The sequence below is a fragment of the Phalangium opilio genome, unplaced genomic scaffold (assembly GCF_054372755.1).
Source record: "Phalangium opilio isolate 3A_F unplaced genomic scaffold, DU_Popi_V2 ptg000217l_1, whole genome shotgun sequence".
Lineage (NCBI taxonomy): Eukaryota > Metazoa > Arthropoda > Arachnida > Opiliones > Phalangiidae > Phalangium > Phalangium opilio.
Genome location: NW_028324218.1, coordinates 2,907,485 through 2,928,927, shown reverse-complemented (window position 1 = coordinate 2,928,927; position 21,443 = coordinate 2,907,485). Strand labels below are relative to the sequence as shown.

Below are 21,443 nucleotides of genomic sequence, written 5' to 3'. Positions count from 1 at the left end.
TTGTTATTTATTCCACAGTTAAATCCGTTAGTTAAGAATAAAAACATGGTAAGTAGGATGATTATAACCGCCTTTTTTGTTACCTTATTTAGAACAGCTTTTAAAACCGTAAGTACTTAACCTATTTACAGAAATCTGGTCGATGGTGCGCCATGCACGTCCGGATTGCTTGGGAGATATACCATCATCAACATAAACAGTCAGATGGGCATAAACCCGGTAATCCTTTGGGTAACGTACCTGGAAAATCACCCGCTGATCTATTAAGACCACCGGGTGGTGGACCAGGTCCTGGAGGACCACCCGGAGGACCACCACCACCTCATTCACTATTCCCCTCACTCGCCGGAAGGTCACCTCACGATATTAGCGCTCTCTCATCGTCCTTATTGGCAGCTAGTGCGGGTAAGAGTGACTTTAAATACTTTTAATGAAAACCCAAGTCCTTTAATTAGCCTTATTCCTGATCAGCGCCACCTACCCATAGCGGCGACTTTGAGAACTACTGTAAGCGGCAAGCCAATCAGATGTCGCTAAAATCTGGTGACGTCACTGACTGGCACTCTCGGGTCTTACCAAAAATGACGTCACCAGATTTTAGCGACATCTGATTGGCTTGCCACTTACAGTAGTTCTCAAAGTCACCGCTATGGGTAGATGGCGCTGATCAGGAATAAGGCTAATTGATTTTAGACCAATAAAAACGAACCTACGTCATTTACTTTAACAGGTAACCATGCACGTCAATTCGAACCTCATCACAACTCGTTTCTGTCACCATCCGCGGCTCATCTCAGTATGTTATGTGCGCCACGAATTTAAAAAGCTTAAAACGTAACTATTAAAACTATTTTCTTTACTAAAACGCAGTGTCCCCTCTAGGTGTGTCGCCTTACGCGCGACCAGGGACGTATCCAACCTTTGGTCCACCTCCTGGTGCGGGTTTTGGTGGTCTAGGGTCTCTAGGTAAGACATTTTCACCTACTGTCTTTGTCCTTTAACCTTTACGTATCTTGGGTGGTCCTTAGTGTTGTTTGTAATACCTTAAGATACTTTAGGGTTAACAGGACCATCACTGTTTGGTGGACGGGACCCAAGGAGTTGTTTGACCGGTCCGTTATCGGGACCACCTGGAAGCGTGGACTCTATATATGGTTCCTTACATCATCGAACGCCACCTTCGGGACCTTACCCACCGCCTCCTTCGTCTAGCGCGTCGTCTGTTGGTGGTCCTGGAGGGAATGGTGCTGGTGGAGGCGCGTCATGGGGTGGTTTGAAGGCGGAAGCCGAACGTGAACGCGAAAGAATGCAACGCGAGGAACAGGAACGCGAGCAAAGAGAACGGGAACGCGAACAACAAAGGATTCGGGAGGAAAAGCAAAGGGAACAAAGGGAAAAGGAGCAGCAAAGGCTTAGAGAGGAGAAACAAAGGCAAGAAAAGGAACAAATGGAGAAAGAAAGGTACGTGGTCTTTTGCTTATTGGCTTATTTTGGCGGGAAAACGTTATTCCTTTGTTTATGGGCGCTATGCGATGATATAGCGAAATTTGTAGATTAAAGTTAGGCTTAGCTAAATCCGTTTGCATCAGAGTTACCAATCGTTTCTAAATAAAAATAAAGTTGGTAATTAGTTAAATATAAGTTATTAAAGTTATCTATGTAGTTATTTTAGTTAATTTGTAAATATTTCTAAGAAAAAAGTGCCGAAATTTGCAGGAGGAAGTTAGGCTTACTGAAATCCGTTTGAATCGGAGTGGCCAAGCGTTTTTTTCTTAAAATAAAGTTAGTAATTAGTTAAATATAAGTTATTTAAATTATTTATGTTGTTATTTAGTTAATTTGTAAAGTATTTTTAGCAAAGGATAGACTTTATTGTAAATCTGTTAACAATAGTTTGTGAAAAGTTGTACATGCTCAAGGGAAAGATGCGAACAAGAACTACCTAGGCCTATTTTGGCGGGAAATCGTTAATCCTTTGTTTACGAGTGTTGAATGATGATGTACCATATTTTAAAGGAGAAAGTAGGCTTAGCGAAATCCGTTTACATCCACGTTACCACGCAATATTTACTAAAAATGAAGATACTAATTAGTTAAATATAAGTTATTTAAATTATTTATGTTGCTAGTTTAGTTAAATTAGCAGTATTTTAAGGAAATTTTAGCCTTTATTATATATAGTATATTAAGTTATGAAGTTTGTATCAGTGAAAGATGCGAACAAGAACTAGGCCTATTTTCGCGGGAAATCGGTAATCCTTTGTTTACGGGCGTTGGGTGAGTATGCATCAAAATTTATAGGAGAGAGTTAGACTGTTCAAAATCCGTTTACATCCACGTTACCACGCGGTATTTACTACAAATAAAGTTATTAATTAGTTAAATATAAGTTAATTAAATTATCTATATCGTTATTTTAGTTAATTTAAAAATGTTTCTAAGAAAAAAATATGTTCATTAAAAATTATAGTAGGACCAAAATTTAAGGGTGAAAGTTAGGCCTACCGAAATCCGTTTGCATCAGAGTTTCTAATCGTGTTTTACTAAAAATAACGTTAGTAATTAGTTAAATAAAAGTAAAGTAAATTATCTATATCGGTATTTTAGTTAAATTAAAGTTATTCGCGTAATTAACTCCCCAAGTACTTAAATTGGTATTGGTATTACTCTCACTTATCAGGGAAAGACGCGAACAAGAACGTCAGAAAGAACGCGACCGCGAAAATAGACTTAATTATCAACAACAACAGCAACATCTCCAGCAGCAGCAACAGCAACAACAACAACACCATCTTCATAACGGTGACTTAATGATGGAACGCATGCGCGATCCACGCGACCATCATCGAGAACATTGGGAAGCGGCCCAAGCGCAACACCGTAGCAACCATCGCGAACGGGAGCGCGAACGCGAACGCGACCGTAAGGAACGGTCATCTCTAAACCGTTCCGGTAGTTCCAACAATAGCAGTGCCTTCGATAATAATGGCGGGGGTACCACGACGAGTCATTCGCACGATCACCATCGTTTACAACAGAACGCGTCGAAACCGGAAGTTAAAGTCAAAGAAGAGAAGAAAGACGATGATATTCAAATCACCCCTCAACAGCAATCTCAGCATCACCAACAACAGCAACAAGCCCCGCCTCCTCCTCATCACCATACGCAGAATCATTCGCTACACGATAACAATCCGCCCGGTAGCGATTACTTACGTTCCTTACAACAACGAGGCAGTCCGGCTAGCTCCATCAGCGCGGCCATGAACTTAACTCATTCCCTGGATCGAGTACGATTAATGAGGTCCTTACCGCCTTTAGGACCTCCCGTTGTTGAAAGTCACTCGCCACATTCGCAAGTACCGCCTCATTTCTGGGGACCACTCGGACCCGGTGGTCCACCCACGGCCAATGGGAACGATCTCAGAGACGCCTTCCGTAATTTGGAATACCAACACCATCAACAGCAACAACAAGCCAGGGATATGCGCGAACGCGAGTTTTTACAAAGGTACGCTGGGTTAGGGTCAGTCGTGGGTCCACCCCATCATCACCCCAGTCACGACCGTTACCGGGAAGCCGAGTTTGCCCGACATTTAGTCGCCGCGGGTGACTTGGACCGACAAATACAATACGAAAGATCAAAACTCGGACCCCCGCCTTTACGAACTAACGAATTGGCACCATCTTTCCCCTCAGCCTTAAGTTCGGTGTTCCCTTCGATGTCGATGGTACCGCGTTTGGGTGGTTTGGGACCTCCTCATCCGGGACCTCCTTTGGGTTTGCCCCTTAGAGGGAGTAAAAACGGTTCACCCTCCTCGTCTTCGACGGGGATACCGCCACCTTTAATACCCTGTACGGGTGGTGGTGGTGGTGGTAATGGTCCGGTCCCCAACCAAGGGACCTCACCACCAATGTTAAATCACAAGCTGGGCCTTTCAAATCCAGGATCCTTACTGGATAATGACTCTTATTACGGTAACGCGCCATCAAAGGACAGACGCGGTGGTGAGATGGCTGCGTTACATCCCGAAATTGATTCTCAATCTAGGTAACATAGGTTTTGTTTTTCCCCTTAAAAGGTATTTATTGTTTTTTAACAATTTGGGTTTTTTTTTAAAAAAAAAATGTTGTTTTTATAACGTAAAAAACAACAACACCTTAAACTTGATATCTCAATGGGGAAAATTTATTTATATAATATTAAGAATAAATAATAAAATTTTGAACAGAAAAACAACCCAATAAACAAACAAACAAACAAACATCGTCTTCGCGTGAATTAGCTTAAATAAACAAGTAAACAAATAAACAAATCACCCCCCCCCCATCCCATTTATAGGTTGAGAAATTATGGTTTTAAATAAATAAAAATAAAATAAATAATAAAAGGAATTAAATAAACAAGATATCTTGTTTCGTTTTTTTCTCGTGTATATTTAAAACGATCTCTAGAACATTTATTTTGTAAAGAAACAAACAAATAAACATACATACAAACAAGTGAATTAGTACGGTGAAACATGGTTTTTAATTTAAAAAACAATTTCCAAATAAACAAATATATATATAAATACATGTGTATACAGAATTTTTAAGAAAAAATCGTGACAAAAAAACAATAAAAAAACTTAATATCCAAAATTTCAATGTTTTTTCAAAAAAAGAAAATATTAAATAATTGAAATGAAAAAAAAACAAATGAATAAATTAATTAATAAAAAAAACGGAAATTTTTGAATGACACAGAATTTAGTTTCGGGGCAGAATATCTCGGAACTTCATTTAAATATCGTGGAATTAACAAAAAAAAATTTAAAAAAAAAAAACATGAAAATAATATTAATAATTATAAAAAAAAATGCTCGGGTTTGTATTTTTGCTAGTTAGATAAAAAACGTTTGCAAAAATTGTCATCTATATAGTAATTTAAGTAAAAACGGGAAATGAAGAAATAAAACGACACTCCCCCATTTAAAATAATCTCACAAACCCTTGGAAAAATCATACGCCTCAAAAAACAACCTTAAATACCATTCACTTTTTCGTTTAGGTTCATATATGATTAAATTGCAGTTTTCATTATATGTTTAGTGTATAGATCGTTCTATATTCGGATAGAGCTTGAAAAGAGCTTCAAAATGACACCCAAGTTGGTTAAAATCGCGCCATAAATAAAGAAGATACGACGTATTTTAAAAAATATAACATTTTTTAAAAGGTGCAACATTTTTTTAAAAAGGCGTGTAACTCCCGGAGTTTTCATCCGATTTTAACCAACTTAATCTCATTTTAAAGAGAAAATCGAGCTCTATTCGAATCTAATACTACCAATCAATGATAATTGCAATTTTTATAAAGAAAGTTTGTAATCATGAATATAGGAAATTCAAATTTAGTTAAAAAACATTGATTTTAAAATACATCAAAAATTTCCATAAATAATGGTAAAGTTGGGGATAAAATTGAGAAAAAGATATAGGCGAGTAACTGGGGTTTTTATTTAAATGAATTTATAGCAAATATATACTTTATTTATTGTACATAATGTAGTTTTTATTGGAATTTTTTTTAAAAAATTCTTAATTTTTTTTTTTTCAAAAAGTTTTTTTTTGTTTCAGCGCGCGCGAAAATAGTTTCTTTATAAAATTCGGAAAACTAATTATTCCGATTTTTGAAAGAAATTAAAAATAAAGTAAAAAAAAATTAATAATTTTTGTATAAAGTTTTGTTTTTTATGTAAATTAGCGAGTTTATTATTTTCACCACCGGGTTTACTTGGTCATCATTTTTTACGTAATTTTTTTTCTGTTTCGTGGGGTATTTAAAAAAACAAAAATAGGAATTTGAAACTTAAAAAACAAAAATTGCCCACTTTAAAAAACAAAAAAATTATTTTAATTTCGAACGGGTATTTGGTATATATATAAAATATATATAAATAAAAAAACAAAAGTGGTTATTCAAAGTTTTCCCGTTAATTTTTTTTTTGGTGCAAATATCTGTGAAAAAAACAAAATTTAAAAACTTTTGCAAAAAAACCAGAAAAATAAATAAATACAAAAAACAAAAAAACCATTTTACCCCCCAGTGGCAAGAAACAAACTTTGGATGCAAAAAACAACAAACAAACAACAAAAAATCGCGTTTTAAAAAATAGAAAATTAAAAAAAAAAAATACAAAAAATTGATAATGTAAAATATTGTTATATCCGTATGTATGTTTTATTTATATGATGAAAAAAATACCCCTTCCTTAAAGCGACCCCTTTTTGAAAAAGTGAAAAAAATTAATTTCAAAGGAGGACTTAGAAGCTCCGTGAAATTAAAAATTACTAGAAGAAGGGTTTAAAAACATTTTTCCCCCCCTGAAAAACAAAAATAAAAAGCGACGCTTGTGGTCATATGTTCCATTAATTTTTTTCATTCACTTTTTCCTTGTTTTTTATGTATTTAGGCTTAAATCAGCGGCTTCAATTGATGGATTACATTTCAGGTATGTGCTGTAGTCCAACGTGCTTTTTAAAAATTTAAATTTCCCGTTTTCATTCGCGATTTAGAAAATGCCCTGAAAATAAGTTTGAATTTCAGAGGAGTGCCTGCGTGATCGAGTTGGTTGTGATACTAAGCAGTAAGCAGACGACGCGAGTCTAAAACAAAATGGTGACGTTCGTCGCTTTAAAATAGTTCATAATTTACAAAATCGAAGTTTTAAGTAATAATTAATCAAAATTTTATACTGAAAGTGATTAATTACAGTGACGTTTATAGTTCTTGAACATTTTATCCAAAATACACTCGGTAAGCGATACATTTTAAGCCATTATTGGCTAATTTATCTTAAGCCAAGGTTTAGCGCTTTAACTGGTGGGGAAAATAATATCGAAAATGGATTACATGGAACAAGCTTTTGATCGCGCTAAAGAAGCATTACGAAACGGTGAAGTTCCCGTGGGTTGTTTAATGGTTTACGACAACGAAATAGTTGCAAATGGCAGAAACCGCGTTAACGAAACTAAAAACGCGACGCGTCATGCAGAATTGGATTGTGTAGATCAAGTGCTTCAATGGTGTAAATCGCGAAATCTGAATCCCACCGATGTTTTTAAAGAAATAGATGTATTTGTAACTGTCGAACCTTGCATTATGTGCACGCAAGCTTTAAGAATCGTTCAAGTTAAGTCCGTAACTTCCGGGTGTTCTAATGAACGTTTTGGGGGCTGTGGTTCAGTTCTCGATGCACATACTTTACCAAACGGATTAAAAGAACTAAATGTAATATCAGGCGTCAGAGCTGAAGAGGCGGTCAATTTGCTAAAGCTATTTTACGAAGGCGAGAACCCTAATGCACCAAATCCAAAACCAAAGAAAAATCGCACTTAAATTTTTATTTATCAATAACAACTGCAATTAACTGAAGAATAATTTATCAATAAGCTTTGCTGTATTTTGTGCCAAACACTTAAATTAAAAGTTCAGGTAACATAACATTGTACCTTAAAGAATGGCCTTTTTCTACATTTTAAAAACAATAAATGATATGTTATTACAAAATAATTAGGAAGAATTTTATTAGTCTTAAAACCGATCAAGGACTACTGCTCCAACCGTCCGCCATTTTTTTAGAGGCGTCTGCGTGAACGAGTGGGCTATGCCTCTCAGCCTGTGAGAATTCAACCAATCCCGTATTGGCAGACACTATAGCAATGGCGGCGCAGTAGTCCTCGTTTTTGCGACTAATTAAATGCAAAATATATTATTGTAATAAGAGATAATTAATTTTAATATTTAATTCCTTTTATATTTAGAAAAAGGCCAATCATTCTTTTAAATTAAGGTATAATCAGTTATGTTACCTGAACTTTTATTGAATTTAATTAAAACTATAATATTGTAGGCTTAAATATTATTTCAATGTACTAATAAAAAATATTAAATTAAACTGTGTTTTATTTATTTATTTATTTATTTATTTCGCATAATATATACAGCAATTATAAAACAACAAAAATAAAACAAAATGGCGGAAAGATACAGAGACAATGATGACAGTAAGGATGATTATAACGATGACCTTCAAATCGACAGTCCTTCGTCACCAATGCAAAAAGACGACAATGATAATGATGACGAAAGTGACAATGACAATGATGACGAAGACCAAAGCAAACGTCAACGAATTGCAATGTCATCTTCGCCAATTACGGGCTTCATGTTCAGTGGTATGCCAGCATCCCCGCCTAAATTCGTATCCCTGGAACAAATAATGACAGCAGCGAAAGGCGTCACCAATATGGTCCTCTGCCACGAAATATCCGTCAACAAAGACTTCAAACTCGAAAAAGTCGAACCGGAAGGGAACAGTATCGAGAAACAAGTGAAGAGCATCGTACATAAAGCATTTTGGGACGTACTGAGCGCTCAACTTAAAGAAGACCCTCCCGTCTACGACCAAGCGATGCTGTTACTGAATGACGTCAAAGAAGGGATACAGTCCTTGCTTCTACCGCAACATACGCGTCTTCAGCAACAAATTGATGAGATATTCGATTTGGATCTGATTAGACAACAGGCCGAGAAAGGGACATTGGACGTGGCTCAACACGCTCAGTTTATTTTGTCCATTATGGGCCGGATTTGCGCCCCAGTTCGAGATGATCGCATCCGGGAATTAACGGGGTTAACTGACGTCATCGAACTCTTTAAAGGAATTCTGGAATTGATTGATTTGATGAAGTTAGACATGGCCAACTTTACAATTCAACAATTTCGACCGCACATTCAACAACATTCGGTTGAATATGAACGTCAGAAGTTTAAGGAATTTTTGGAAACCCAACAAGGTATCGTATTTTTATTAAATATTTATTTAAGTTAATTAATTAATTAACACTAAGCAGGGATAGATTTAATTTTAGAAGTAGGAATGGAGTATTTACGGTTAGTATTTACTACAGTAGTCCGACTCATAGACCACCCAGTATAGATATGCCCCTCCCTCCAACCAACACGTAACGAATAGTTTAAATTATCTTATTGTCTGCTTACTTAAACTAGTACGTTTTTATGACGTTGCTGATGCGGGAACGGCGAAAAATAATGACGTAATTCCTTTTTACCTCTGTCGCTATGACGTCACCCGCCTCTTCTTTCATACCCCCCCCCCGTCCCGTTAAAAGGGGGTCCGTCCGGGATTTTGACGCGCGCCCAGATATTAATTACTCTGTTCTCCATTCCTACTTCTAAAATTAAATCTATCCCTGTTAACACTAAGCTTTAATTATTTTTCTTTATTAATATTTTAATTTGCCTAATTTTTTAACCAACACTTGACTTCTCTGCTTTTCACCACTGCCATTTTCTGAACATCGCTTTTTTGGGGTTTTTGCTGAACACTTTTACCAAAAAAACGGAATTGAAACAAATCTTGGGTTTAAGCAGAGACTTTTTCTAAAATAGACGGTTTAGAGTTTACAAGGCAATGGTTGAAGCGCGCCTATCAGGTTGTGGCAACTACGCGGGAACCAGGTGAGGTTGCAAATAAGAAAACGGATGTCAATAGTACCATAACAAAGGCCTATATTGAGTTGCTACAATGGACTAACGAATACATCTTCCCTGAGGTAAGTTTTACAAAGTTTTTTTTAAAAAAGGCTTAGTGAAAACGATTTGGCCATTAGGCTTAGTGAAAAATTGTTGCTCAAGGCTTAGGGAAACATTTTAGCCAAGGCTTAGTGAAAAACTCTTGACCAAGGCTCAGGAGAAATGTTCCCGATCGAAGCTTAGTGAAACATTCTTGGACATGAGGCTTAGTGAAACATTCTTGGACATGAGGCTTAGTGAAACATTCTTGGACATGAGGCTTAGTGAAACATTCTTGGACATGAGGCTTAGTGAAACATTCTTGGACATGAGGCTTAGTGAAACATTCTTGGCCATTAGTCTTAGTGAAACATTCTTGGCCATTAGGCTTAGTGAAACGTTCTTGGACATGAGGCTTAGTGAAAAATTGTTGGCCAAGGGTTAGGAAAACAATTGTTGACCAAGGTTTAGGAAAACTGTTCCCGATCGAGGCTTATAGTGAAAAATTGTTGGCCAAGGGTTAGGAAAACAATTGTTGACCAAGGTTTAGGAAAACTGTTCCCGATCGAGGCTTATAGTGAAAAATTGTTGGCCAAGGGTTAGGAAAACAATTGTTGACCAAGGTTTAGGAAAACTGTTCCCGATCGAGGCTTATAGTGAAAAATTGTTGGCCAAGAGTTAGGAAAACAATTGTTGGCCAAGGGTTAGGAAAACAATTGTTGGCCAAGGCTTAGTAAAATTGTTCCGGACCGAGGCTTAGCAAAAAATGCGTTTTCATGGCTTTAGACACTCATAATCGACCAAAAACGGTTCCTGGACTTGAGGGACAAAGTTACAAACGGAACTTTAGTTGGTAGTGTCCTCCTGGTGACCTTGGGAACCGTTGGAGCCGCCGTACTTGGACTGGCGGAGTTTAAAGAAACAATGAAACAACATTTAACGGTTTTATTAGAGAAATCTGAGGAGTTAACGTAAGCTACTTATTTAAAATCATTCTTCAGTCCTTAATTAACGCAATCTCTGCAAGCAGTCAACCGCAATTAACTGAAAAACTCAAAAATGTCGCGGAGCAAGTTGTAAAAGACGTGAACGAAAGTCTGGCAAAGCGGGAGTTGGCAGCCATGGAGCAATCTAAGACTGATGTTCTAAAAGGTCAAATTGTGGATATTGCATCACCGGATCATAGCGTTAGAAAGCTTATGAGTAAGTAGTAGATCAGTTTTAGGCCTAATTTGTTTGAACATATTAACTTAATTTTAATCGCAGGAACTCGTATATTGGACTTTATCGAGCAAGTAGTGTCTTCAAATACTGCAAGTCCTATCAGAATCCCTCCGGGGTTATCCGTTTTGCAGTCCGAATTAGCTCATATTACTGGTCAATTCTTGAGGTTAGTGGTCCATAATCGCGCTGTATTTTCGGAATATTACGTCCAAATTATCGAAGCTCATATTGATGAGAATACACCTAAGCCTAAATCAACTGAAACTTAAAAAAAATTTTACGTTTATACCTTGTTTTTATGTATTTAATCTAAAAAAACATTAAGCCTTGGTCAATTTTTATATTTCACTAACAAATTTTTAGTTAATTTAACGATATTTTAGTTTATATTCATTTTTATTTAATATACAAAATAAATACAGACAAAAATTGTATATATTTACATTATATTTTGAAACATTAAAACTATTTCTTTTATAAAATGCCGGCGTGAATTTTCTCTGTTTAAATTTGATGATAATTAGGCTTACTCATCCTCGTAATATGATTGGTTGATGAAGCCACGTGACCTCTTCGTAATGGCAGCAGCACTGCAGGGCTGGAAATGATCACAGGACACTGGACATTGTCCAATAAAATTTTAAAATGTCCCATAAGTTTTTAAAAACTAAGGGGGTCACTGGACAGTTGACCAGTAAATATTTCCGACGTTTTGACAGCTTTACTCAATTTTTGCGTTATCCAGAGGACAATGTCCTATAAAGTTTCCCATCAAACGGGGTACCACTGGTCACATGTCCTATAAACATTTTTTCTTATTTCCGGCCCTGAGCAGCAGCCGGATTCCGAGGATGCCAGTTTGCGCGCAAACCACTGTGTACGGGGAATGGATTACCTAAAATTTTAACCCGGGTTTTGACGCGTTTTGTAATTACGGCAATTATCGCAATTAATTCTGTGTTTAGTTACAAGTTTGTGCCATCAATTAACGTGGAACTACAGAAAGGTAAGCGACAAAACCATTCAATATTCTATTTGGGTTTTCTTTTGTATCGTTAGGCTTAGCTACTATAGACTTAGGCAGGCTAGACAATGACATAGCCAAGGCTTAGGGTTAAATTTACATTTTATTGTTCTTTAATGGGTTTGAGGGTTTGATATTGTTTCCAAGGATGTTCTGGCATTTCAATAGAAGTATTTGTTATTTTGTAGACAATGAAATAGCCAAGGCTTAGGGTTAAATTTACTATTTATTCTTCTTTAATGGGTTTGAGGGTTTGATATTGTTTCCAAGGATGCTCTGGCATTTCAATAGTAGTGTTTGAGGAATTTAGACAATGAAATAGCCAAGGCTTAGGTTTAAACTTACATTTTATTCTTCTTTAATGGGTTTGACAGTTTGATATTGCTTCCAAGGATGCTGTGGCATTTCAATAGTAGTATTTTTAAGCCATGTAGAGTAAACTTTACAAAAACTTCCAAAACTAGTCTTAAATTTGGCATTACACGGGATTTCAGCAAGTCCTCTTTCAGACTTGTAAATTAGTTCTTTCCCACGCTCTCTAGCCAATTCCAAGCTGTCTATCATCTTTTTATCAGGTTTTAAATTAAGTACAGACATTTTCTTAATTACGTACAAAGCTAAATCAAAATCTAACGAATAGCACGCATTATCCGCTAAAGTTCCTAAGATTTGAACACTAATTTGAAACCCGGCTTTTTCCATATCACTTATGAACTTAGTTGCTTGAAAAATAGTGTAAACTGTTAAAGCTAATGTTCCGAATGTAGCGATATCTAATTTTAAATCGTGTTCAGTTATTAAATCCAGTACATCGCGAGCGTCTTTAGGACGTTTTGTTATGGCGCGTTGTTTGATTAAAATATTGAAGAAGTCGATATCGGGTTCAACATTGAAACGTTTCATTTCCTCTAAAAGTAACAGTTCACTTTCAGTTGACTTTTTTTGAGTTACAAGTAACATCGAGAAGGTTTTTATATCGGGTTTAAGTCCAAGAGATTCCATTTTACTTAAAATACTCAAAGTTCCACCTAACAGTGTTAACCTATCCTCAGGTGTCCTAATAGGTTTTATAGCGACAATTTCGTTAGGTACCGTTCTATTTGAACTAGTTTGAACTGGGTAATTACGGACATTCTCGACCTGATTTTCATGTTTAACAGTTACCAATTCCTCTTTATCATTGATAACAGTTGCTAATTCCTCTTTATCATTGATAACAGTTGCCAATTTCTCTTTATCATTGACAACAGTTGTCAATTTCTCTTTATCATTGATAACAGTTGCCAATTCCTCTTTATCATTGATAACACTTGCCAATTCCTCTTTATCATTGACAACAGTTGTCAATTTCTCTTTATCATTGACAACAGTTGCTAATCCCTCCTTATCATTAGTTACAATGAATTCATCATTAACATTAACCGACTTATCATCAATTAACTTCAAATTTTTAATCCCATCATCACCAATAAGCTTAACATTGCCCTTTTTACCTACTGTTGAAGTTAACCCGATGTTTTTATTAAACCTTTTAACTAAATCCTGGACTATTTCCGCCTCTAACTCGTTAGGCCCTATCTGACAATCCCTAACACTCCTTAAAAGCAAATTAAACGTATATTGATTAGGCCTAATACGTAATTGTTCCATTTTACGTAACACTTTAACGGCATATCCAAACCCGGCCTCTTTATTATGGATACAACTCATTAGTAAGAAGTTAAAAGTTTCTCCGGTAATTGGTAGCTTCTTCTCTTTCATTTCATCAACTAGTTCAAAAGCAGTAGACATATCCCCGCATTTTCCAAATGCCTTGATCATAGATTGATAGGTTATGGCGTTAGCGTGCCAACCTTCTTGGGTCATACGTTCCCGGAGGTTTGTGGCCTTTTCGATACCCATTTTAGGGAAAGGACAATTGGCGCATGAGTTAAATAGACCCGTTAAGGCACCAGGAGTTGGTTTAAGACCCCTATCACGCATTTGTTTATAAACTTGGAAGGCTTTCTTTGTGTACCCAACCTTACCACATATCCCAATGACAACAACAAATAAGTGTGTGCTGTCTTCCCTTACGTTGATTTCTAATAAATGATCGTAAAGTTCTAAAGCTTCTTTGACCTTTTTTTGACGAGCCAAATTACGAATTTCAAATATGTAGTCAATCATTCGTTTACGTTTTTCGCCAGTTCTTAGTTCAAGACGTTTAGCTTCTTTTAGTTCAATTTCGTCTAATGGTTCAAAGTCAGTTTGCGATACAGCTTCGTAGTTCGGATCTTTTAAATGACTTAATTCAGGGTCTTGGTAGTTTCCAAATGTCTCAGGATCGTCTCTAAATTTAGGTTTATTGGTGTTTTTCCTGGTCTTTTGTTTGTAATTAACCATTTTTACACTGTGGTTAACGAAGGATTGTTGTTGAGGTTTCATTACAATGATTTGAGAGTTGAATTTTAATAGTTTCGATACGTTTTTGATGGTTCGCAAGCTTGATAAACATCTTAAGCTTGCCATTTTGATGTTTTGACACGGTTAGTTGTTGTTAAATTGAAGTTTAAATATTAGCGGGTAAGGTTAAGCCTAAAAACGTGACTACTAATAGGAAGCCGCCATTTTAACTCCGTTTTATTTTCGTTAAGAGGTGACGGGGTGAATAGAATTGAATTGAGTTGAGTTGCGTGTTAGAATTTGGCGTCGTCGACGTATTGTCGTGTTCGATAAGTTTTCTTTATATTTCTACACAAATTCATCATATTTTCATGTGAAACTTCATCAGTAGATCATCATAAAGGTAGAATAAACATAAATGTTTGTGTATGTAATGCGTAGCGCTGCATGGGATAGTTTGCCGGCATAGTTTTTGCTCTGTAGTGGTAAGCCTTGGCCCGTAATTATTTGATTCGAGGGAACCGACACTCCTTCGAAAAGAAATTAGTAAATTACAGACAACTATGATTAAAAGCTCTTATATCGTGACAAATTTCCTGTAGATTAGAAATATTACACTAAAATATCCATGTCTTTTTTTTCAAAACTGTTCATAAACGGTTTATTTGATTATACAAATTCAGGGAGCCCAGTTTTCCTATAATTAATATAAAATCCCATATTTTTGAACCTGAACATGAAAGGTCAGACTATAATAATCCCAATATATTTTTGATGCTTAGTTTGGGGTCTTAGTTTTCGTTTATAGTTTAGAATTATCAAATTTATTTTAATTAAAATTTAGTTATGGATCTTTTAAAATAGAGATGACATTTGACTAGATTTGACCGAAATTGATCAGGCGGAGTTTGTGCCCGGAATTATTATTTAATTATATTATATCATTTAATTTAATTAAGTTCCTCTGAATTTAATTCAAAGTAAAATCCCCAATTTGTTATTTATGTTTATTTATTTGAGATTTTTCTATAATATAGTTTAAACCAAAATAGTATTATATATGAGCATGCATTTTTAATCCTATATTTTCCTATAAAAACACGTGATTTTTTCTATTATAAAATCCAATAATCCCGGAATAAAAAAAACCCCATGTTTCCTATAAGGAACTTAAATTTTTGTCTGGGCTCCCTGTACCAACACCAATAAAAAAAATCGGAGTGTCGAATCCCTCGGTAAACTGTTGTCTATGCTACAGTGGCTACAGCCAGACCCGTTTATTTTTACTCAATCAGTTTGCTGAAGCAACAAACTACAACAGTTTATAAAATGGATACCAGCAAAACTAGCAGTATCAAATCATTACTCCTACGCGCATGGCGAGAACGTTGGACAGACGTCCAATGGGGGATTAACATTAAAAGCGTCCTACCACGTGGCGTCAGCGGAGACGTGTACGATTTAGCAGACTGCATCTTACAACAAGCTTTAGTTGGACCAGGCCCCAATAACCTGTTCTTATCGTACTTAACGCACTCTTTAAGTTCCCACGTTGTGTCTTACGGAGCTGTTATGTCCAGTATCGGACGATACCAAAGTTTCTACAAACCTTATTGTATCCTAAGTTTACTGAACTTACTTAAATCCATACAAAAACGCGTGGGTTGTCGTGGGAACGAAGAGGAATGCATAGCTTTGTGTAAAGCGGTTGTTAACGTGACGCATTGGTTGTATTCGTGCGTGTTCCATTCCTTGTCCAAGATGACTGAGTTGAAATTACAAAGTTCTTCCACGGAACATTCGACGATAATGGAAAAAGCCTGCGAAATATTGTCATTCTTCAACACGTCAACTTTGGTTAAGGCCTTACTTTACGTTGGAAGGTTCGAGGAACCTAACGTATACAGTCAGTTACTTCAAAAACACCAAGAACTCGAATCCCGCGTAAATCAAACGCAAGGTGGCGTCTCCAAAGAGTTATTCGAAACCGCCTTAAGTTTAGTTGAAAGCGTTAACGATTTCCCTTACAAAGCCTTGGAAAAACGTAACTCTAACATTGATACAACCCAACCACCCTTCGCTTGCTCCGTTAACGTCCTAATCGCCATTGACGCGGTCCTGAACCCCAGTGGTAGCATACAAGTTTGCGTTGACCAGTTACTCTTAGTTAAACGGCTGCAAAATTTAACCACGCCCTCTTTATACCGCGAGATACTCCGGGCCTCCTTTATGGGGTTAATGGAAAGCTCTAATTCAAGTTCGAACTCTGATTTGAAATGGGCAGCGTTCGCATTTTTGAAAATACCCCAGTTACTTTTGAAGCTACACCAATCGTTAAACACGAATCCTGCCGAGTCCGGTAACGAACTCGAGCAAGGATTGCAAAAGTTACTTTATTACACGCCCTTACTGGATCTAACCGATATGAAAAGTAATTGCGATTGTTTGCAGTACTTGTTGAATGAGCTGATAAAGGCCCAGTTGTTAAACGAAACCCAAATGCAGGATTTACTTGCGCAGCGTCAAAACGAGACGCATAGACATACTGTGTCCCGTACTGAGCAACAAACCAATCAAACCAGCGCTAATTTAATCCTACGCGCCGAACCAACGGTTACCAGTATCTTAAAAACCTTAGATTCAGATTATTCCAAAAACCAGGACGCCTTATTGGGTGTTTTATGTCACATGATACCGGGGAAAAGTTTCGAGTTAATATTATCGGCTGCAAACGCGACAGGGAAATTACATAACTTCGCTAATAAGTTAATTAGATTTAATGAGTATAATAAGCAGATGACGGGGGAAGGTGGCAGGGCTTCTCAAACACGGGCACTCTTGTTTGATATTACTTTCTTAATGTTGTGTCATATTGCTCAGCATTACGGCATTGAGACGGTAACATCGAGCACAGAAACGCCACGTGATGAGAGCTTCTTCGCCACGTGGGTCACTGAATGTTTGGCCGAGGGTGGTAAATACAAATCACCCGATACTATGGTCGCCCATTCGGACGCTGCTAAGGTTGACCTCCTCTTGGCCCAATTTACCAATCCTGAACCGGAGTTTAAGACCAGTTTAGTTAAATGGCACGAAATATGTATCAATGCCCCCTTAGCTATCAAGGAGATCTTACTAGCTTGGGAATACGGTGCCTTGTCAACAGATAGGGTTAAAATGATATTGGATAATGTGAAGAGTAGAATGTGCTGTTTACCAGTGTGCATTTCGGCTTGGTTATGTAATTATATTAATATGTTGCACCATGAGGAACGGTTGAAGCCCATGAATATGATACAGCAGTTTATAACGCCCTTAGTCGGGGATATAACCACTTGGGAGAACTTATCTGAGAGGTCAAGCGCAAGTACAACGGCTTCCTCCGAACCCCTGAATTGTTACTATAAAGAAAGGTCCACTCTTATGTCCAGTATTATTAAGAAAATGCTCTATGACCTTCACCCTCCACCCCAAGCCATGGTTAAAAATATGGGGTTGACTACCATATCCCACGGTTTGACTGTGAAGACACCATTATGGGAAATAATGGAGAAGCTATTTGTTACTGGACATACTCAAGGATGGATTGATTTGGCTACAACCCATTCCTTGGATACCTTACTGTGTGTCGGTGGGCCAGTATGGTTCTGCGACACCTTAGTGCGCATGGCGTTGAAGTTCGAACATCTTGAGGACCTACATCGTGCCATTGATTTCGTCTTTGGCATATTTCATATTGATATCGAACAATGCGCCTTGGCCATGTTGACAAACGTAATCCCGAGTTATTTGAATAAAGAAACTAAACAAGAGATGTTGTTGGAACCACGTGGTACCGCCTTGGCACGGTTATTGGTTATGACCATATTCGGGGCGTTGCAAGCCAAGCAAACCGCAACGTCATTGGGTGTACCACGAACTGGACGCAAACGTACCAGTCGTGATGTAGAAATGGATGATGGGCAAACTGGGTCCGATAACGATTCCAGGAATAGACCCAATAAGATACGTCGTAGCGCTGTTGGAGATATTGAATTGTACGATGATACACCGTTCGGGATACAATCCAGTAACGACGAGGGGTTACGTAGTGTTGCCAGTGAACCCTTGAATAGGGCCATTGCGGATATCATGAGGATGTTGATGTTTATCGCCTTGGACCCTACTATGAGTCAACGTACCTTATTTCCGGTGTTGTTTTTGGAGCAGATTACGTTATGCGCTAAAGAACAGTCGCAAATGGTGTTGCAGTTTATGCCGCTTGGTTTGGTATTGCAGTTGATTAAGTGTTTACCCGATGCATTTTCTTATGAGTTGATTTTGGCCACTAGTAATTTTCAAACACCAAGGGCCAGAAAAATTACCGCTAGGGCTTTGTGTCAGTTAGATAATCATCAAAGATTTTTCGCCAATTAGTTAATTAATTTATTGATTGATTGGTCTATAAATTTGGCTTAATTAATTAGTGGTTTGTTTAACTACGGAATTTAATTATCATAATCATGGTGTTTTCGCGTATTTTTGACTGTATCTGTAAACGTAATATCAATAAAAATTTATCTATTGTCTAAAAATTACGCTAATTCCTTGAAAATTCCCCCAATCCCTTGAAAAATACCCCCGAATCCTTGAAAATTACCTTAATTCCTTGAAAAATGCCCCTGATCCCTGGAAAAATACCCCCGATCCCTTTAAAAAAATTACCCCAATCGCTCGAAAAAACTTACCCCCAATCCCTCGAAAAAAATTACCCCCAATCCCTCGAAAAAAATTACCCCCAATCCCTCGAAAAAAAATTACCCTCCAATCCCTCGAAAAAAATTACCCTCCAATCCCTCGAAAAAAATTACCCTCCAATCCCTCGAAAAAAATTACCCCCCAATCCCTTGAAACAATTTCCCCCAATTCCAAAGACGTGGCATACTTATTACAAATAAGCTACTTACACTTCAACTTAATACAGTTAAGCCGCGAAACCTCGATGTCGCGTCCCTTGAATTACAGAATACAGAAAATAAAAGTTGCAACTTGAACTGTCCGTCCATAAAACACTGCAAGGGATTATCTAACCCCAAATCCCCAATAACACGTGACAGTCGTGTAATAAGCTATAGTATAATAATTATTTCCTATCGAGGTGTAGGTCACTTTCCTCTCCAAAATTATTATAGCCAAGCCATAATGAAATGTTGCGATAGTAACATATACCCACGATTCTCTGTGTGTACTGTTGTACTTTCCAAATAAATATCTCCTTGGTTTCCAGTTACTCTACGGACATATCTGTCCACGGATTCGAGTTACCAGAATTTTATGGTCCCTGAAAACTCACCCCCCTGAGTCATAGTCATGTCTGTTACAAATGGTCCTGTCTAGAATTCTAAGCCCCAAGAAATCTAATATGGTCTTGTATTTTACGGTCAATTGACCATACTTCTGGTGTTACTAACTGTGTAGGTGACGAAATGATATATATACAACAAACAAGAAGTTAAGGGGTCACGACTTCCGTTCCGTTCTGTTTTTAGGGTGTCCTTTCTTTCACCTCTACCCTTAGTAGCAACCGGAAGCTTCCGTTTCCGGTTTGGCATCCACGTTCTTGAGGAAAGTGTTGACGAACGTCCTTTTTACTTTCGGACAACGTGATTTAGGGTTAGCTTTTTGTTTGTGAGTTAAGAGAGTTGAATTTAATTTATAGATGGTGGTGGTGGTGGTGGTGGTGAAAGGGTCAAAGGTTAACCTTAGAGGGATTATTTCCAAATTTGAAAACACGGTAGTACTTTAGTTCCAAATGGAAACTGTATCTTACAGCGGCTCTAAGGTGTGATGCTATACCAAGAAGCGATATCTAGTTTATTAGGGAGAAGGTATAAGATGCCTCCTAAGTATTGGCGTGCCATAGTCCTGCAATCCCCCTTTCAAAATACAAGGGGGGACGTAAAAGGAGGAGGCCACCGGGCTATTTCGCCTCCTCTCCTCAGTCGGAAAATATGACTGTAATTTTGGTCATTCGCGTCGCGCTGACGTGCACGAGTTTTCAAGAACCAAATGAGATTCTGCTGGTTGTAATTTAGAGGCGGCGGCGGGGATTAACTCCGGACACGTCTACGTAACGTTTGGACTGGAGATAAAGCTGCTAGAAATGTGGTGCGAATTTATACCTTTTCCCTAGTAAACTAGATATCGCTTCTGGACTATACCAAAGATTTCCGTTTATACCCTAATAAAAACACGACTGTAATGCAATTTAAATTGAGGTTATTTTTAGTGTTATTTTCGTAATATGTTTTTCAAGCTTTTTCTGAAAAGAGATTATGCTAATTTGATTTTATTTTATCTGGTACTACAAAGAAACCCCGTCGGTTTTTCTTGGAAAGGCTCTTGTTTGGGTTAGGAAACTCAACTACGATAATCTAATTTCCAAAATATAAAGTTCTATATATTTTCTTACCTTATTTATTTAAAACTATTTTTCTAAATAAGTTAGAACTTTGGTTAAGGTTTGCCAGTAAACAAAGTCTATACCTAAAGTTAAATTCAATCTGTTGTAGTCTTAGATAACGGTTGAATTGCCTTCATTTTCCTGTAGGCATGGGCGGAAGTAAGGCGGTTTAACCTTTCACTAAACCCCTAAATGTTGTTAACGTAATAAATTGTAGCCCTCCACCCCCCCCCCCGTTCTTGATTGATTTATATTTTGTCGTAAAATAGACTTAAGTAATATTGGCGCTTTTTTTGGGAGGGGGGGATAGAAACCAGGTGCAAGAGTCGAAAAGGCGTTAAGTCAGTCGTAAATTTTTTGAACCCCGCTCCCGTAATCCTTAGGAACCCTCGCCCCCTCCAGAATCTGGGATTAAGGTGGATTAGATGTAAAATTTGGGCTTTCAAAATCCCATTAACACTACTAGGGTAGTCTTTGAATGGGCTGCAGGGTTGTCTGATAGTAACGCTCCAGTTCTGAACTTCCCAGCTTTGTCCGTCTGATAGTAACGCTCAGGCTCTGAGTTTGCGGGGCTTTGTCTGTCTGATAGTAACGCTCCGGTTTTGAGCTCCCCGGCTTTGTCTGTCTGATAGTAACGCTCAGGTTCTGAGCTGCCCCGGCTTTGTCTGTCTGATTGTAACGCGGCTCCAGTATTGAGCTGGTTATAGGTAATTAGGGATTATATAGTAATTGAAAGGGTTCTAAAATATGAAATTATTAAGTCAACGTGTTAATTAATCTAATACT

At 37.4% G+C, this 21,443-nt stretch overlaps 6 protein-coding genes across 18 annotated transcripts in view; 5 read left to right on the top strand and 1 right to left on the bottom strand.

Moving 5' to 3' along the window:
• The window catches only part of tay (tay bridge kinase), a 65,733-nt gene extending 59,316 nt beyond the window's left edge, over positions 1-6,417 (top strand). For 3 of the 10 annotated variants that reach the window (XM_089857272.1, XM_089857271.1, XM_089857263.1), the window contains 6 exons: positions 19-48; positions 132-405; positions 731-805; positions 871-966; positions 1,050-1,461; positions 2,681-6,417. In XM_089857272.1, the coding sequence (XP_089713398.1) occupies positions 19-48; positions 132-405; positions 731-805; positions 871-966; positions 1,050-1,461; positions 2,681-4,055 (2,262 nt within the window). In that variant the 3' untranslated portion in view covers positions 4,056-6,417. The remainder of the gene's footprint in view (positions 1-18; positions 49-131; positions 406-730; positions 806-870; positions 967-1,049; positions 1,462-2,680) is intronic. The other 7 variants (XM_089857270.1, XM_089857269.1, XM_089857267.1 and 4 more) reach the window with 7 other exon arrangements.
• LOC149615649 (ras-related and estrogen-regulated growth inhibitor) overlaps positions 1-21,443 on the top strand; it is a 112,846-nt gene that overhangs the window by 58,729 nt on the left and 32,674 nt on the right. The gene's annotated exons all lie outside the window — the stretch shown is intronic.
• On the top strand, positions 6,552-11,288 carry LOC149615655 (T-complex protein 11-like protein 1). 3 transcript variants are annotated; one of them, XM_089857280.1, is made up of 6 exons: positions 6,552-6,801; positions 7,992-8,843; positions 9,460-9,623; positions 10,369-10,553; positions 10,613-10,785; positions 10,849-11,288. In XM_089857280.1, exons 2-6 carry the CDS (start codon positions 8,021-8,023, stop codon positions 11,073-11,075), a joined length of 1,572 nt encoding a protein of 523 aa, XP_089713406.1. In that variant the 5' UTR covers positions 6,552-6,801; positions 7,992-8,020; the 3' UTR covers positions 11,076-11,288. The 3 variants fall into 3 exon arrangements, with proteins under 3 accessions (XP_089713406.1, XP_089713404.1, XP_089713405.1); XM_089857278.1 differs by having other exon boundaries at positions 9,442-9,623; XM_089857279.1 differs by lacking the exon at positions 6,552-6,801 and adding an exon at positions 7,699-7,837 and having other exon boundaries at positions 9,442-9,623.
• LOC149615656 (tRNA-specific adenosine-34 deaminase catalytic subunit ADAT2) lies at positions 6,801-7,942 on the top strand. The gene has a single exon (XM_089857290.1). It carries the CDS (start codon positions 6,889-6,891, stop codon positions 7,381-7,383), a length of 495 nt encoding a protein of 164 aa, XP_089713416.1. The 5' UTR covers positions 6,801-6,888; the 3' UTR covers positions 7,384-7,942.
• LOC149615654 (pentatricopeptide repeat-containing protein 1, mitochondrial) lies at positions 11,917-14,451 on the bottom strand. The gene has a single exon (XM_089857277.1). It carries the CDS (start codon positions 14,339-14,341, stop codon positions 12,179-12,181), a length of 2,163 nt encoding a protein of 720 aa, XP_089713403.1. The 5' UTR covers positions 14,342-14,451; the 3' UTR covers positions 11,917-12,178.
• On the top strand, positions 14,466-18,789 carry MED24 (mediator complex subunit 24). 2 transcript variants are annotated; one of them, XM_089857275.1, is made up of 2 exons: positions 14,466-14,618; positions 15,511-18,789. In XM_089857275.1, exon 2 carries the CDS (start codon positions 15,545-15,547, stop codon positions 18,629-18,631), a length of 3,087 nt encoding a protein of 1,028 aa, XP_089713401.1. In that variant the 5' UTR covers positions 14,466-14,618; positions 15,511-15,544; the 3' UTR covers positions 18,632-18,789. The 2 variants fall into 2 exon arrangements, with proteins under 2 accessions (XP_089713401.1, XP_089713402.1); XM_089857276.1 differs by having other exon boundaries at positions 14,476-14,700.

Coding starts and splice junctions, on each gene's coding strand:
- LOC149615656 (XM_089857290.1), top strand. CDS start 6,889: ATGGATTACATGGAACAAGCTTTTGATCGCGCTAAAGAAGCATTACGA.
- LOC149615655 (XM_089857278.1), top strand. CDS start 8,021: ATGGCGGAAAGATACAGAGACAATGATGACAGTAAGGATGATTATAAC. Junction 8,844..9,441: donor ATTTTTGGAAACCCAACAAG/GTATCGTATTTT, acceptor GGGTTTAAGCAG/AGACTTTTTCTAAAATAGAC. Junction 10,554..10,612: donor GAGAAATCTGAGGAGTTAAC/GTAAGCTACTTA, acceptor CTCTGCAAGCAG/TCAACCGCAATTAACTGAAA.
- LOC149615654 (XM_089857277.1), bottom strand. CDS start 14,341: ATGGCAAGCTTAAGATGTTTATCAAGCTTGCGAACCATCAAAAACGTA.
- MED24 (XM_089857275.1), top strand. CDS start 15,545: ATGGATACCAGCAAAACTAGCAGTATCAAATCATTACTCCTACGCGCA.